This window comes from Onychomys torridus, chromosome 1, assembly GCF_903995425.1.
Source record: "Onychomys torridus chromosome 1, mOncTor1.1, whole genome shotgun sequence".
NCBI lineage: Eukaryota > Metazoa > Chordata > Mammalia > Rodentia > Cricetidae > Onychomys > Onychomys torridus.
The window spans coordinates 1,707,001-1,725,439 of NC_050443.1; the positions used below are offsets into that span (position 1 = coordinate 1,707,001).

The window sequence follows — 18,439 nt, forward strand, 5'->3', positions numbered from 1 at the left end:
TCCATGTGCGGGGCACAGTTGGATGCTCAGTGTGCCCGCTACTCTGCACCCACGCTGCGGTATCATCTTGTATCGTCTCAGAAGCGATTTTATGGCTGGGGGATGACTGATCACTGTCAGGACCCCACCGTGCTGTGCAGATGGGTGAGCTGAAAGAGTGGATTCTCCACGGAGAGGTTTTAAGAGAGAAGGGTCAGTCTTCAGCCACCTTCAACTGCACGGGAGCCCAGCAAAGGAGGTAACAAATCTACTTGCTGCTACCTTCTTAGTGAGAGAGGTTAGGGGAGATGGCCAATATTGTAAGACGTTCTGGAGCGCAGCCAAGCCACAGCCCTAGGGAAATGAGAGACAGTCGCCTAGGGCGGGCTGTTCCTCTTTCCGTGAATATTCCTAAGAAACACCCATGTGATGCCAGGCATCCAGTCTCTCTCTAAAGATCTCATACTCTGTGCTGTTTGGCTCTTTGGCCAGACTCTGTCTGTGGTCTCTTCCGTTAGTACATTCCACTGAGAGAACGCGCCATGACCTTCATCTTCACTGCTCTGCTCTATCTGGGTAAGATTTGAAGAAGGGAAGGGGGTTATGGTCCACACGGCCAGGCTCTAGCCAAGCAGGAAACTCCAGGGTGTTTAAGTGGTTTCAGTGAAGTTGGAAGGCTTGCTTATGTCGACATTAGGTGCAAAGTTCTGACAAGGGACTCTCTTCTAGGGCTGAATCTGGGCCAAGAGACCTCAGTGTTGGCAGGTGAGTGTGTGTCCAGCTGTTTCAGATCACTCCTCACTGGGGACCTGAAGATATCCCTGCTCAGTGGGGCTTGAGGACATCAGGTGATACTGGGCAGGGGGTGGGGGGCAGTAGAGTGCTGGCATTTGAGGGGGAATGTCCTATGACAGCCCCTCATTTCTTTTCAGGAAATCCCTCCAAACCCACCCTCAGTGTTCAGTCAGGACCAGTGGTTGCCAGAGGGAAGCAGGTAACCATTTCATGTAAGGTGACCACAGGGGCCCGTGAATACCGTCTTTACAAAGAGGGGGGTCCACTTCCCTGGCGCACACAGAACAAACTGGAGGCCACAAACGAGGCTGAGTTTTTGATCCCATCAATGGAACAACAATATGGAGGAAGGTATCGATGTTACTATAAGACCCCTGCTGGGTGGTCAGAGCACAGTGACCCTCTGGAGCTTGTAGTGACAGGTGAGAGAACACCCAGCCCCAGGCCCTGCCCTCAGGAAAGGGGTCTGCTTTCAGGAATTTCCTTGTCTCTCAGCCCAACATTGGACGCCAATGTGGGCTGTGTTCAGTCCACTTAACATGCTATTACTTTCTTTTCTAGGGCTCTATAGTAAACCCAGCCTCTCTGTCCAGCCCAGTGCTGTGGTGACCTCAGGAGAAACTGTTACCCTTCAGTGTGGCTCACAGCTGAGATTTAGCAGGTTTGTCCTGACTAAGGAAGGAGACCAGAAGCCCTCCTTGATCCTGGACTCGATGCTTATAAACTCTACTGGGCAATTCCAGGGCTTGTTTCTTGTGGGCCCTGTGACCCCCAGCCAGAGGTGGATATTCAGATGTTACGGCTATTATGTCATCAGTCCCCAGGTGTGGTCGGAACCCAGTGATCCCTTGGAAATATATGTCTCAGGTAAGGAAGCTCCATCATTGACTCAATTAGTTGTTGACAGGGTAAGATTTTTTTTTTGTCATGACCCCTGATTTTCCTAAGGGAGTCCCAGGAGTTAGGAGGATGAGGGGAACTGGACCAGAGCCTTGTATGTGTGGGTGGTGGCAGTGGCACCCACAGGTAGGATGTGAGGAGACAAGTGTTTGATGGACGGCAGCTTCTCCACCAAACCTCAGCCTGTTTTCCTGCAGGGCTGCCCAGGAAGCTCTCATTGCTGACTTTGCAAAGTCCCCGCCCTTTCCCCTGGAGAGGACCTGACTCTTCAGTGTTGCTCTTACGTAGGTTATGAAAGGTTTTCTCTGTCCACAGGATGAGGAACTGACCCCATCCACAGCCCTGGCCTGTTTTATCAGGCTCTCAGGGTCAACTTCCCCTAGTGCCTTGTAAGCACTCCCACAGGGGCTGGTCCAGATGTTATGGTGTACAAAATATTTCCTTCAAGAGGTCAGCGGACTTCCTCATTAGAGTTGAGGAGCTGAGTGCCTCCACTCAGAGACTCAAAACTGCAGAGGACCAAATGATGAAGAGGAGAGGATGGTTAGGGTGAAAGATGAGGATCTCAGGACCAAAAAAACCAGGAAGTGGTATAGGAGCAAATCATAGAAAGCTGAAAGAGATCAAGTCCTCAGAGACAGGTTCAGAACAAGATAGGCAGTTCCCCACCCATCTTTCTTCCTTTAGGACAGTTCTCTGTCACATTCTTCCTCTCAGTTGAAGCCAAGCCCCGTGGGATGTCTTGGAGAGAAAGTGAGCCATGTCAGTTAATGAAAATAATGGACACGTTCCTTCTGACTTCCTTTCTGTGTCTAAGATCAATGTTTCCTAGCTCAGCAGTATCAGGCGGAATTCTGAATAAGTGCTCTGACCTCCCCTCTTAGAGACACCTAAAGATGCTATAGTTGTTGGAACTTGTCACCCTACTTGTGGTCATACCATAATCCCCCTGTGGAACTCAAGGTCTTAGATCAGAGGAATCTTACCTGCTCTGTCTGTGCTCAGTGGTTCATTCATTGCCCTACTCCCAGGAGAACTCTTGGATCTAATGAGATGTTTTAGTGAAATTCAGGAAAACTTTGTTCTAAAGTGACTCTGATGCAGAATTTGAACACAAATACCAGAGTAAGTCTGAAGCATCTAACACGGAGACCATTGGGAACCTCCTACAAAAGGGAGGGCTCATCCAGATCTGCATGAAGTTATGGAATGAGAGTAATGTGCATTTACAGGAAAGAAGAAACACAGGAAATGGGCCAGGGGTATAGAGTTATTGCCTAGCATGTAGGAGGTTCTGGCACTATAAATAACTTAGGAACCATGTTTGGTATCTGTAACTGCAGCACGCAGAAAATGGAAGCAGGAGTATCAGAAGTTCAAAGTCATCCTAGGCTACATGGTGAGTTGAGGGTGAGCTTGGCTACATGAGACCCTATTCCAAAGAAAAGGAAGAAGAAGAAAAGAAGACGGAAGGAAGGAAGGAAGGAAGGAAGGAAGGAAGGAAGGAAGGGAGGGAGGGAGGGAGGGAGGGAGGAAGGAAGGAAGGAAGGAAGGAAGGAAAGAAGGAAGGAAGGCAGGCAGATGAGCAATGACACACAGGAAGAAAGAAGGAAAGAAAGAAATGAATGAATGAATGAATGGATGAGAGGGAGAGACAGGGACGGGGGAGAAGAAACAGAGTAAGAAATTGAATTAAGAAATTTGGACTTGCCAGGCAGGGTAGTCACATCTTTAATCTCATAACTCAAGAGCTAAGGGCAGACAGATCTCTGTGAGTTCAAGGCAAGTCTGGTCTATGTAGAAAGTTTAATGACAGCCAAGGCTATAAAAAGAGATTCTGTCTCAAAGAAACAAATAAACAAGAAAAATAACCCTAAGAAATTTGGACTATTTTATAAAATTATTCTATAAAAATATTACAGTGAAGGGTTGGGCATTTAGCTTAGTGGTAGAGCACTTGCCTAGCAAGCACAAGGCCCTGGGTTCGATCCTCAGCTCAAAAAAAATTACAGTGAAATTAGCATAAATAAAAACTTCAAATATTTTTCTTCTTTATTTTTTATATTTATTTATTTCAGTTTTAAAAAGAACTTCACACATAACTGTATTTACACTATTTCTACCCCTTCCTCCCCCTCTCCAGTTCTTCCTACGTATCTTTCACCTGCTCTCAAATTTATGACCTTTTCTTTGATTGTCATGCTATGTGTATGTATACATAAATACAACATGCTGTATATAAACACAGTGTTACATTTAGTGTTGCTCATTGTGTGTGTGTGTGTGTGTGTGTGTGTGTGTGTGTGTGTGTGTGTGTTTAGGGCTGACCACTTGAATCACCAACCAAGGACTCGTCCCTGGAAAAGACTGAATCTTCTTCCAGCTGCCACCAGTTGCTTGCAGCTTCCTCATTTAGGGGTGGAATCTTGTGCGATTTCACCCACCCACACCGGCATGTCAATGTCAACTGGTTTCATCATGCAGGTCTTGTTTAGGCAAATATATATATATATATGTATTTTGAATTCTAATCTCTAATGTTGGGGTTCTGGAGAAGTCCCATAAAATATCACCATCCACGTATACATTCAGCAAGAACTTTTGTATTCCTGCATGCTGGGGCCTGACATCCCAATACAAAGGCAAGATGATGAAGACCCCGAGAGGGATGTGTGAACTCCTTTTAAGCATAGCCAAGGGGAGTTCCTAGGGCAGTAAGGTCACGTTAGATATGATTAGCTTAAGCAAGTGGCAATTATGTTAGTACATTCTCAATTGGTTCGAACTAGTAAGGGCTAGCTAAGACTATGGCTTTTTCATTTTGGGGCAGGCCTGGACAAGCCTCAGGCTTTGTTTTTATTTGGTTATTACCTTGAGCTGCTGTGAGGCTGTGGGGGCTGGCTCAGGCCTTGTATAACTTGAGCTGCTGTTTGGTGCATTGTGTTTTATTTGTGGCTTCCTCAGAAACTGCCTGCTCAGTTTCAAGAAGCAGGAACTGAGGCTTAACTGGGAGTCTGCCATGATATTTTCCAGGCCCTCCTACTCTGTATTTTGACCAGTTGTAGATTTCTGTGATGGTCTATGTATTCTGGAGAGAGAGAGAGAGAGAGAGAGAGAGAGAGAGAGAGAGAGAGAGAGAGAGAGAGAGAAGAGAGAGTTTTGAGGAAGGGTCTTACTATGTAACCCTGGCTGGCCTGGAACCTATTATGTAGACCAGATTGACCTTCAACTCATGGAGATCTGCTTTCCTCTGCCTCCTGAGTGCTGGGATTAAAGATATGTGCCACCATCCATACCTGACTTTTTTTTTTTTTTTTTTTTTTTTGAGACAGGGTTTCTCTGTGCAACAGTCCTGGCTGTCCTATCACTCATTCTGTAGACTAGGGTGGCTTTGAACTCACAGAGATCTGCCTGCCCTAGCCTCCCAAATGCTGGGATTAAAGGAAGCACCGCCACCGCCTGGCATGACTTGGCTTTTTAAAAAAATGTCCCTTCTCTTAAAATAATGGTGCAGGGGAGGGAGAAAGGAAGAAAATAAAAGCTTGGTAAACAGAAAAAACATTTGGGTCTCAAGTATTTCACACATCCTACTTTTTCAAAAATAATGCTTATTTTTATTTTATGTTTCTTGGTGTTTTGCCTTCATGAAGTAGAAGCTCTGGAACTGGTGTGAGCTGCCACATGGGTGCTGGGGATTGAATCTGGGCCCTCTGGAAGAGCAGCCAGTGCTTTTTTTATTTTTTGTATTTTTGTTTTTTGAGACAGGGCTTCTCTGTGTAAAACTCAGGTTTCTCTAAGTTCCTAGAACTTGTTTTATAGATCAGGTTGGACTGGAACTCACAGAGATTTGCCTGCCTCTGGTTCTGAGTGTTGGGATTAAAATCATGTGCCACCACTGCCCAGCAAGCCAGTGTTCTTAATCACTGAGCCATCTCTCCAGCCCCCTATATCCTACTTTTTTCCTTGGTTCTTAGATGCAAGTCAGCCCCTCTGGCTATCAACAAACATGTCAGATCCCCAGACAGGTGAGTAAGGAGAATTCTTAGCCACAGAACTTAATACAGAAGATCAAGTCCTGTCCAGGGGAAAGCAGTCTCCTGAGGTGATTTTCATCTGCTCTGACCTCTGTGACCTCTTTTTTAAAATCTACAGTCTCAAAGCCCCAGGATTACACAAAGGAGAATCTCATCAGGATGGGGGTATCTGTCTTGGTCCTTGTACTCCTTGGCATTCTGCTTTTTGAAGCTCAGCACAGCCAAAGACAGACCCAACACGCAGCCTGGAGAGAAAGTGACGCTTCTGTCATGGTAGCAGAGACCTTGGAATAAGTCTGAGGATCTCAGGTGGTTCTGTAAGAACATCTAGGACATACAATGGAGAACCATTTTCAGAGAATATCCAGGGGACAAATGTGATCTGAATGCAGGGAAACACTTGGGTGTTGTGGTGGAGAGGTCTTCTACAGTATATCACACGATGTTATTTCTCCACCTACATCAGTGGTTCTCATTCTGTGCCTTGTGACCCCTTTGGGGGACACATATCAGATATCCTGTATATCATATATTTATATTACAATACAGCAGCAAAATTACAGTTATGAAATAGAAAAGAAAATAATTTTATGGTTGGAGGTCACCACAACATGAGGAAGTGTATTAAAGGGTCACAGCATTACAAAGGTGGAGAACCACTGACCATTGTTCACTGCTAGTATTTATAAAAGCAGCTGGCATGTAAATGAATTAATTTTGAACCAGTTTGCTATAAATGCTGATTAGTTCCCTGAAGTCATTTTTGAAAATAATTAATTTCTGTGTTATCTGCAATGATACATGCAGTCGTTCCTAATACGGGCCTTTAATTTACTCACTGTCCTTACTGTAATGGCTAGGACTTCAAGTACAAAGCTGAGCAACCTATGAAGAGAAGGGATATTGCTGCCTTCTTCCTGATTTAAAATGAGATTTTATGGTTCTTATTGTTAAATATAATGTTCATTTCAGTCTTAGTGGATTATCTTCTTCAGATGGAAAAATTTCTCTATTCCTAATTTCCTGTGACTATTTATAATGAATGAGTGTGGGAAATTGACATTTCTTTATCTACATGAATGCCTTCATCATATATGTTTTCATTTTTTCCTTTTTGATGTAATGGATGGTATTAATTTCTGAATGACCCAGATTTACAAGCCCGCGTAAACCCATTGTTCATGGTGTATAAATCTTTTACACATATTGGATTAAATTTGCTAAAACATGTATGCACCACTCACAATAAAACATGTTCTCACACATGACAGTGTCATCATGTATAAGGTGCATGCTGATTACTGTAACTCCCAGTCCTAGTTGACTCTCTCCTTCTGTGATAAAGCATCTTGAGCAAAGGCAACATGGGGGAGGAAAAGCTTACTTCATTTTATAGGTCCCAGGTCCCAGGCCAAAATGAAAGGAAGTTATGACCTGGAGCAGGGCAGCGCTGAGGCAGGAGCTGAAGGAGAAAGCATGGAAGAGCACTGCGAATTGTCTTCTTTTTCTCTGTGGAGTTTTTCTAAACAGTCATTAGTAACCACACAACAAGTTCAATATTATTTTGTCTCAAAATTGCCTCCACCAAAGAAATTATACCATGGCTTTTTAATTTAGCCTCAGAGAAATTGTTAGGATTGGCAGAATAAAGTAAGATCATTGCCCAAATATCACAGGGGTGGTGTCTCTCCCAGTTACAGTTAAACTCTTCAGTTTGCCTTCGTCTCAGAACTGTTTGCCAGGCTTGCGCTAGGATGGCTTGTTAAGCTTGCTTATAGAATCCAATTTCTTTTCTAGCCCAATGTCCCAGAGTCTTCCACATTCCTTTAAAAAAACTCAGCATGCTCACGGTCTTCACAGCAACAGCCAACTCTGGTACCAGCTTATGTTTTAGTTACTTTTCTGTTGTAATAAAACACAATTTATAGAAGATTTTGTTTTGGCTTATGGTTCCAAAGGGTTGGAGTCTATAATGGCAGGGCCGAGGCAGTAGGCAGGCATGGTGGTTGGAGTAAGATGTTGAGAGCTCACCTCTTGAACCACAAACACAAAAAGAACAAACTGGAAAGGGAAATGGTTCAAGCCTTTAAACTTTCAAGCCAACCTCTCATAGTTGGGAAGTAGACCTACCCAAGGCTTTCTCAGAGGCCCCAAGGAAAGGACAAAGGGAGAATTAGTTCTGTGTCATTGTCCAGGAAAGTCTTGGCAAGGCTGGTCTGGGGATAGAGCCAGTTTCTCTAAAGGTCAAGGTTGTGGTTTCTGGGGACTTGACTTTCCCTGCTCTCGGCTGTGGTTATCAATCCCAGGGAAGCTGCATCTGTGGTATTCTGTGTTCTCCTTGTCAACATTGTGTGATTTAGCTCTCTGCTGACCTTGACCCATTTCCCCTTACAAAAAGTATATATGATGCTATACTTCTTAAACTTGCTTAGCATAAGTCATCAGCTTTTGCAGGACCTCCTGGTCTCAGTGATCGCTTTTAGTGTTCTTTATTCCTTGTCTTCTTTATTCTTCAATCCCCAGTCCCCCTACTTGATCCCTTACCACTCAGGACCCTTATTCCTGTGAGCTCTTATTCTCTAGTAACATACTTCCTCCAATAAGACTACACCTTCTCAACATCTCCAAACAGAGCCACCACCTGGGGATTAGGTGTTCAAATTCCTGAGATTATGGAGGACATATTAAAACTATGGTACCCCCACTCTCTTTAGTCTCCCTCCCAACTTGATCATCCACTCACTACAGGTTACTTTCCCACACTCACGTCTTTTTTTTTTTTTTTTTTTTTTTTTTTTTTTTTTTTTTTTTTTTTTTTTTTTACCCCTTCTTGCTGAACTATGCCCTTCTGTCTGATGGCAGGGCAAAGGGAATTCATTGTCTTCAGCTGTGACCCCAAAGAGGAATGTAGGCTTCAGTGGGCAGTTCAAAACCAGTGGTCATCCAGATGATACTTGTTAAACTTAATGGGTCTTAAGACTAAACAACAGAGATGAACTCTGTTCTCAAGTGACTCAGATACATGTACTGAACATCTACAGTATAATGAGGCTGAAGAATTCAATGAAAAGAACAGAAGAAACCTAGCAACTTTGCAATGAATCTTTGGGCTTGAGGATAACTGGTATACCTGCAGTCAAGCAGAGGGTCCACATGTACTTGTTCATACACATGTTCTCAATCTTTCTCCTAGATATTGTCTTAGTCACTGTTCTTTTCCTGTGAAAAGACACTATGACCAAGACAACTCTTATAAAAGAAAACATTTAATTTAGGGATTATTTATAGTTCCAGAAGTTTAGTCTATTATCATCATGGTGGGATGGACACATATGGTGCTGGAGCAGCAGCTAAGAGCTATATCCTGGTCCACAGGCTGAGAGGATGAGTAACTGGGTCTGCCATAGGCTGTTGAAATCTCAAAATCCACCCATCAGTGACACACATCTTTCAACAAGGCTAGATCTCCTAATTCTTCTAATCCAATCAAAGAGTTCCACTCCTTTGTTACTAAGCATTCAAATATAAAAGTCTATGTGGGCTACTTTTATTGAACCATCACAGATAAGAACACTGATGTTTGGAAGAAGGGAATCCAGGTCTGTGGTGCTGAATTGATTGGTTGGCATGGTATCAAATCTGTAAACACATTCCTCCCTAGATCATTCTCTCAAAAAGAGCAAAGCCTTAAGATATTTGCAAACACATTAGCCTCAGTTCCAACTGATAATATATCATGGTTAGGAAGTTAGGCTAAAAAGTCACTATTTACCCAGAAGGGCCTCAGGAAACATTTTCAGGCCTATGATCCTATAAATACTGATTTCAGACAGCCTCAAGGACTTCACAGGACCCTGACAGCCACTATTGAAGATCAGCAGTCTCAGGGAGTTCTCATGATCTTGCACAGATAGCATTGGAGAATTGTACTCCCTGGATGCTCAAACTAATCAAATACACAAAGAGCACTGTGGTCGCCAGGGGAGTCACATAAACACTTAGAGAGTCCCTCCTCATTCAAGACAATGCACATAAATCCTGACCAAGACTGAAGTCATGTTAGTACAGAAAGATTACTTCCCACCATGAGCCTTTCAGTGAGTAGTAACAGCACTAATTCTCAGCTCGTTGGGCACTGATGGACACACAGGACGGTAGGACTAAGCCAGCAGAGTCCATCCAGCTGTGTTCTTAGTGACTGTGATACAGGAAGAGTGGACTATGAATTCAGAGCCGTGGGAAAAAATGGCAGACCAGCACAGACTCCGGTTCCTGGGGAGTTGTTTTTATTTATTTATTTTTACATACCAGTAATACATAGTGTTACTGCTGTGACTCAGTATCTGACATACCACAGCGGGTTGATGGGATGCCATGTGAGGCCACTAATCAACTGAGAGGCAAGTACATCACATGTAGCTCATTCCACCAATAAAGGGTAGAACAAAGCAAGCCCCCACTTACCAGAATTAATTTGTGGTGTGCTTATGTGAGTATACAGCATGTTTGTGTGCGCACAACCCCATGAGAAGGCTGGTGTCCTGTTCTATCATTCTCCACATTACTCCCTTGAGACAGGGTCTCTTACTGAACTTGGACTTAGGCTGAAAACCTCAACAATACTTCTATCTCTATTCTAGAGAGCACTAGAGTTACAGCCTTGTGTGGTCATGCCTGGCTTTTTACATGAGCTTTGGAGATTCAAATTCAGATGCACATGCTTGTGCAGCAGAAACTCTTACCACTGAGCCATGTGGCCAACACCCAGAATTAATTTTTAATCACCTAAATGCAACTTACTACTTCACACCACCGTAACACCAACCACTTCAGGTCTTGTTCCCAGTTGTTCTCTGACATCCTGGGAGCTCTCTCTCTCTCTCCCTCACTGCTCCTGACCTTCCACATGAGGTTTCTCTCTCCCTCACTGCTCCTGACCTTCCACATGAGGTTTCTCCATGGGCTGTCCTGGAATCAGTTCTGAGTGTACATCCTTGCATTATGGCATCCTCTCTTCCAAATTTATCACCTGCTCGAATTTATCATTTTTCAAATTTACCATCTGGCAGAGATGGCAGCAGTGTGACACACCCATTTGAGACAGATGTCCATGGAGGGAAAATACCAATGTGAATCTGTTTTATTCACACACAGAAGGGGCAGATCAGTGAGCACTAAGCTGAAACATCTCAATGACATCTAAAAACAGAGGAATCAGCGTCACAGATGCCTGGTTTTGCCAAGATTCTTGACTGTTTCCATCATATGGAGAGCAACCTCTCCTACAGACCTCTGAAGATCCTACATCTACTGCCTCTGCTGTGTTCTGTGAAATGGTTCCTTTTTCATCCAGGGATCTTTTGTTTCTCTTTTTCTTTCCCTGACCATGATGATCTGCATATTTCACACATATTATAAGGGACAATCTGTAAATTATCATAGTAGAGAGAGAAATACAGACAGTTGGTGGGCATCTCCATTATGCAACAGCATAAACATCTCATGTTCCAAACACATCTTGTACCCTGTGCTGAGAATCAGCAGATATTTGAACTTCTGAATGTCCCAGACACCATAATCATAATACCATGGACAATCTAAGGAGTGAAATGCTCACAGAGGGCTCCATATGAGGAACCCTAGACATAATATGTGTTCAAGCTGGCATGGAGAGTGAGTGACAGACAGACATTAAGGCGATATCAGCCCCAGATATCTGCTCCAGGAAACACAAACAATGAGGAGGCAAGAACAACTGTGAATATTGTTCCCACAGAGATAGAAGTGGATGATGTTGCTAAGTCCGCTGTTCCATGCAGGTTCTCTTCAGAGGAAACAAACACCCAGAACAAAGAGAACATCTGTGTTTCCTTTCTCATCTCCAAATGTTTTCTTCTGTACCCATCTCCAGGATAGAACCCCATGTGAGCTGTAGTCAGGGGCTCACTGGTTTTCTGCTGTTAATGTCTGCCCTACATCATCAACCTGGATATTTATGAAGTATCCCCAGGCTGGTTAGATGAATGTCCATGATGAGGAACTCACAGTGGTGTGCAGACAAAGTCGGGGGGAAATCCTGAAGGAAACCACAAGCTGCAGCTGTGTAGGGGAAGGATCAGCCGTCCTCAACAGGAAGGGGCCAGTAAAGGAAGGGAAGCACCAGTTCTGTAGGCTGCTGCCTTTGGGCCCACACTGCATTGAGGACACATCAGGCACATGTAAGTGGTATTGGGGGAGGTGACATTTCTGTGAGAAGTCACTGCCAAGTCTGGAGTCTGTCCAAGTCAAATTAGCAGGGAGGTGAATGCCAGCTGCTCTCACTTCCTTCTTCTGTGTGACTACTGACCTTTCCACAAACCGATGGGAAGTGCTCAGCCCTAAGAACCCAAATGCCCCGTGTGTGTTGTCTATTCTAAGAACGGTTGGTGCTTCTGGGAAGAGATACCATGATCTTCACTTCCACAGCCGTGCTCTGTCTGGGTGAGATACAAAGACGATAGGAGAGAAGCTTGGTCCTCATTGCCTAGCACTGAATGGACTTCAGGAGAGCCCAGGGGACTCAGGAGGCTCTGGGATGGGAGAGTGTGCTCAGTGAGGGATAAACTCACAGGAAACTCTCTTTCAGGACTGACTCTGGGACTCAGGTCTCCAGTGCTGGCAGGTGAGTGTTCTCTGTTGTCTCAGGTCTTTACACTTCACTTAGAAGCAGAGCCTGGCTAAAAGCTTAGGAATGGAATGGAGAACAGCACAGGTGAACTAATACTGCAGAAACCAGGAGGGTCCTGAGACTGATCTGCAGGGGGAGGATCTGGGACTGAGCCTCTGATTTCTTTTCAAGGATCCATTCCCAAGCTACCCTCAGGGCTCAGACAGGCTTTGTGATCCTCAGAAGTATGAGGGTGACAATCTAATGTGAGGAGACCTCAAGGGCTTGTAAGTACCATGTATATAAAAAGAGAAGCTCAGATTTCTGGTGCAAACTGGAGGCTGGGAACAAGCCCAAGCTTCTCCATTGAAGAGTATCATTGAGGATTATATGCTGTTATTATGAAAACTCTGAAGGTTTATCAGGATACAATGACCTTCCTGGTGGTGGCACAGAAGATTATATTTAGGATCTCCAGCCCCAGGCTCTGACCTTAGGAAAAGGGTGCCTCCCCACACCTCATTACTGTGAGACTGTAAGTCCATTAACATATTTCCTCCATCTCTCCTAGGAGACCCCTACAGCAAGCCTAGATTATCAGCCGTGGACAGCCCTGTTGTGAATGCAGGAGAGACTGTGACCCTTCAATGTATATCATGGCAGAGATATGATGGATTTATTTTGATCAAGGAAGGAGAGCCCAAGTTCTCCAGAACCCTGGACTCACAGTATATTTTCACTGGGCATTTGCAAGCCATGTTTCCTGTGGGTCCTATGACCCTCAGTGACAGGGGGACGTTCAGATGTTATGGCTACTACAAAAAAGATCCACAGAAGTGGTCTATGCCCAGTGACCCACTGGAAATACACATATCAGGTGAGGTAGCTCCATCAATGACTGAATAATTTATTGAGACCCTAAAGTAAAGGCTAGGAGCTCTGACGTCAAGGGAATGGCTAGCTAAGTGGTACTTCTAACTTCTAAGTCAGACTTACAGGGTGTGGAGTTCAGTAACACTTCCCAGGCATGGTGGGGGTAAGCAGTCTATTTGGCAGGAACAGCTTAACTCCCAGGTCATAGTCCCCGAGAGCTGCTTAGGAATCACTCTCTCTTGTGGGAACCTGACCCTCTTCTATTCTTAGGGCATTATCTATGATGGAACTGTTCTGTCCCATGAAGTAGGAAGTGACTTCTCTCCATGCCTTGTCTTGCAGCCCCTTGCTGGGTTCTCTTAGGATGATCTTCCTGCAGTCTTTTAGCTGCCTCAGAGGGGCTGTTACAGAAACTCAAGCTCATGTGATGTTTCCCCTAAGTTGTCAGCCCCAGTGACATACTGCACTTCTTGATTGCAGGCTAAGGGCTCACCAGGTCTACTCAGAGACCCAAATCCTGCAATACTCTATGGGGAAAGTCAAAGAGGTGCTCGCTGTAATAAGGGACGTGACTCTCAGGGAGCCAGAGAGATGGAGATAGGGGAGAGAATGAAAGGAAGACATCAGAGAAAATAAATAGACAGAGACAAAATCTTCATATTTCAGCCATGGTTAGATCTCAGGTCAGAACAAAGGCAAACCATCCCCCATTCTCCCGTCCTTCTTCCTTCTGGGAGAGCTCTCTGTTACAATCCTGTCCTCAGGAAATCAAATGACACTGCTGTGCTAATCATAGAGCCTGAAAGACTTTTTCCTTATATTCAAATGTTCCTCATGTCTAAGACCTTAAACTACAGCCAAATCCGACTAGGCATACTTCTCTGTGAGTGTTGTGAACTCTAGACCAGCATATCTTATGGGCCTCAAGGATATTCTCCATACCTCACATTACCCACTAATGACCCAAGGTCCTTACAGTCTCAAGTGAGGGAGTATGGGCCCAACATTTAAGACCTCAAAGTCTCATTCATTGTCCACCCCAGGAAAACTCTTAGTGTGGATGGAAATGAGAAGGCCAAGGGAGAGTCAGAAAGATGAATATTCACTGTTTTTGAGATGGAGGCTGACAGAGGATATCCACCATACTCCATTGCAATGACATCCTTGGTGTTTCTACTCTGTATTTTCTTTCTTTTTTTTAATTAAGATTTTTTTAATTAATTTTACATACCAACCACAGATTCCCTCTCTTGCTTCCTCCCTCATCCCCCAGCCTTTCCCCACAATCTACCACCATTCCCTCCTCTGACAAGATAAGGCCTCCAATGGGGAGTCAGCAGAGCCTGGTCCATTCAGTTGAGGAAGGTCCAAACCCATGCCCCTGCATCAAGGCTGTGCAAAGTTTCCCCCCCATAGGCAATGGGCTCCAAAACACAAGCTCACACACCAGGGATGGATCCTGATCCTACTGCCAGGGGGGCCCTTAAGCAGATCAGGCTACACAACTGTCTCACTTATACAGAGGGCCTAGTCTAGTTCCATGGAGGCTCCATAGCTGTTGGTCTAAAGTTCCCACTAGCTTGATTTGGTTGTCTCTGTAGGTTTCCCCATCATGATCTTGATGCCCCTTGCTCATAAAATCCCTCTTCTCTCTCTCTCTCTTTGAGTGGACTCCTGGAGCTGGGCCTGGTGCTTGGCTGGGGATGTCTGCATCTGCTTCCATTAGTTACTAGATGAAGGCTCTATGATGACAGTTAGGGTATTCACTAATCTTACTTCTGGGGAAAGACATTTCAGGCACCCTCACCACTATTGCTAGTAGTCTAAGCTGGGGTCATCCTTGTGGATTCCTGAGAACTTCCCTAGCACCCAGTTTCTCTCTATCCTGATGATGTCTCCCTCTATTATGTATCTCTTTTATTGCTTTCTTACACTGTCCCTGTTCAAGCTCGACCATCCCATTCCCTATGTTCTCATCCCCCACCCCTACCCTCTATTGCCCCCCTCACCTCTGGTTTAAGATCATAGACATCTTATCTATTTCCCCTTCCCAGGGCCATCCATGCATCCCTCTTAGGGTTCTCCTTGTTAACTAGCTTCTCTGGAGCTGTGGGTTGTAGTCTGGTTATCCATTGCTTTACATCTAGTATCCACTTATGAGTGAGTACATACCATGTTTGTCCTTCTGAGTCTGGGTTACCTCACTCAGGGTGATATTTTCTAGTTCCACCCATTTGCCTGAAAATTTCATGATATTATTTTTTTCTACTGCTGATTAGTACTCATTGTGTATATGTACCACATTTTCTTTATTCATTCATCAGTTGAGGGGCATCGGGATTGTTTCTGGCTATTACAAGTAATGCTTCTATGAATATAGTTGAGCAAGTGTCCCTGTGATGTGATTGAGCATCCTTGGGTATATGCCCAAGAATTGGTATCATTGGGTCTTGAGGTAGATTGATTCTCAATTTTCTGAGAAATCCCCATACTGATTTCCAAAGTGGCTGTACAAGTTTGTGCTCCCACCAATTGTGGAGGAGTTTCCCTTTGCTCCACATCCTCTCCAACATAAGCTGTTATCAGTGTTTTTGATCTTAGCCATTCTGATAGGTGTAAGATGATATCTCAGAGTCATTTTGATTTGTGTTTCCATGATGACTAAGGATGTTGAGCAATTCCCTAAATGTCTTTTGGCCATTTGAACTTCTTCTGTTGAGAATTCTCTGTTTAGCTCTGTAGCCAACTTTCTTTCTTTCTTTCTTTCTTTCTTTCTTTCTTTCTTTCTTTCTTTCTTTCTTTCTTTCTTTCTTTCTTTCTTTTGAGCTGAGGATCGAACCCAGGGCCTTGCACTTGCTAGGCAAATGCTCTACCACTGAGCTAAATCCCCAACCCCTGCCAATTTTCCTTTAAATTGGATTGTTCGACATTTTGATGTCTAGTTTCTTGAATTTTTAAAAGTATATTTTGGAGATTAACCTTCTGACATATGTGGGGTTGGTGAAGATCTTTTTCCATTCTGTCGTTTGTCTTATTGACCGTGTTCTTTGCTCTACAAAAGCTTCTCAGTTTCAGGAGGACCCATTGATTGTTTTTCTCAATGTCTGTGCTACTGGTGTTATATTTAGGAAGTAATCTCTGGTGCCAAAGTGTTCAAGACTACTTCCTATTTTCTCTTCTATCAGGTTCAGTGTAATTGGATTTATTTTCTTTGTTCCACTTGTATTTGAGTGTTGTGTATGGCAATAGACATGGATATATTTGAATCTTCTACATGTTGGCATCCAGTTATGCCGGCACTATTTGTTGAAGATGCTTTCTTTTCACCTTTGTACAGTTTTGGCTTCTTTGTAAAAATCAGATATTCATAGGTGTGCAGATTAATGTCAAGGTCTTCAGTTTGATTCTATTGGTCCACATGACAGTTTTTATGGCAATGCCAAGTTTTTTTTTTTTTTACTATATCTCTTTAGTAGTGCATGAGGTCAGGGATAGTGATACCCACAGAAGTTAATTTATGGTACAGGATTGTTTTAGCTATCCTGGATTTTTTTTTTTTTTGTATAAAGTTGAGTGTTGTTCTTTCCAGGTATGTGAAAAATTGTATTGGGATTTGATGGGGGTGCATTGAATCTATAGATAGCTTTTGGCAAGATTGCCATTTTTACTATGTTAATCCTACCTATAAGCATGGGAGATCTTTCCATTTTCTGATATCTTCTTCAATTTCTTTTCTCAGAGACTTATAGATTTTGTCATGCAGGTCTTTCACTTGCTTGATTAGAGTTACCCCAAAGTATTTTCTATTACTTGTGGCTACTTTAAAAGGTGATGTTTCCCTGATTTCTTTCTCATTTATCATTGGTATATAGGAGAGTACCTGATTTTTTGAGTTAATCTTGTATCCTGCCACATTACTGAAGGTGTTTATTAGTTTTAGAAGTTTTCTGGTAGATTTTTGGGATCATTTATGACATACTATTATGTCATCTGCAAATAATGAAAGTTTGACTTCTTCCTTTCAAATATATATCCCCTTGATCTCTGTTTGTTGTCTTACTGCTCTAGCTAAAACTTTGAGTACTATATTGAATAGATATGGGGAGAGGGGAAAGCCTTGTCTTGTTCCTAATTTTAGTGGACTTGCTTTGAGTTTCTCTCCATTTAATTTGATGTTGGTTGTTGGCTTGCTGTAAATTGCCTTAATTATGTTTAGGTGTGTTTATTGTGTTCCTGATTTCTCCAAGACCTTTATAATAAAAGGCGTTGGATTTTGTCAAAGGCTTTTTCAATATCTAATGAGATGATCATATGATTTTTTTCTTTCAGTTTGTTTATATGGTGTATTACATTGACAGATTTTTCAAAGGTTGAGCCATTTATGCATCTCAGTGATGAAGCCTACTTGGTCATGGTGGATCATTATTTTGATGTGTTCTTGGAGCCAGTATTTTCTTGAGAATTTTTGCATCAATGTTCATGAGGGAGATTGGTCTGTAATTCTCTTTCTTTGCTGTATCTTTGTATGTTTTGGGTATCAGGGTAATTGTAGCATCATAAAATGAGTTTGGCAATGTTCTTTCTGTTTCTATTGTGTGGAACAATTTGAAGGGTATTGACATTAGCTCTTCTTTGAAATTCTCGTAGAATTATGCACTGAAAACATCTTGTCTTGGGCTTTCTTTTGGTTGGGAGACTTTTAATGGCTGTTTGTATTACCTTAGAGGTTATAGGTCTATTTAAGTTGTTCATCTGGTCTTGATTTAATTTTGGTATGTGGTACCTATTCAGAAAATTTTCCATTTCTTTTAGATTTTCCAATTTTGTGTAGTGCAGGTTATTGAAATATGACCCAATGATTCTCTGGATTTACTTATTTTCTGTTGTTATGTCTCCCTTTTCACTTCTGATTTTGTTAATTTGGATTTTGTCTCTCTGCCATTTAGTTAGTTTTGATAAGGGCTTGTCTATGTTGTTGATTTTCTCAAAGAACCAACTCTTTATTTCATGGATTCTTTGTATTGTTCTCTTTGTTTCTATTTTATTGATTTCAGCCATCAGTTGATTATTTCCTGGCATCTATTCCTCCTGGGTGAGTTTGCTTCTTTTTGTTCTAGACCTTTCAGGTATGCTATTAAGTTGCTAGTGTGAGATTTCCCCAACTTCTTTATGTGGGCATTTAGTGCTATGAATTTCCCTCTTAGCACTGCTT

General features: G+C 43.1%; 1 protein-coding gene across 1 annotated transcript; it reads left to right on the forward strand.

Moving 5' to 3' along the window:
• Positions 1 to 506: 506 nt before the first annotated feature.
• Positions 507 to 6,002, forward strand: LOC118575999 (leukocyte immunoglobulin-like receptor subfamily A member 5). The gene is made up of 6 exons (XM_036176380.1): positions 507 to 555; positions 709 to 744; positions 912 to 1,196; positions 1,336 to 1,641; positions 5,649 to 5,699; positions 5,827 to 6,002. The coding sequence occupies exons 1-6, from the start codon at positions 522 to 524 to the stop codon at positions 6,000 to 6,002; spliced, it is 888 nt and encodes a 295-aa protein (XP_036032273.1). The 5' UTR covers positions 507 to 521.
• Positions 6,003 to 18,439: the final 12,437 nt, after the last annotated feature.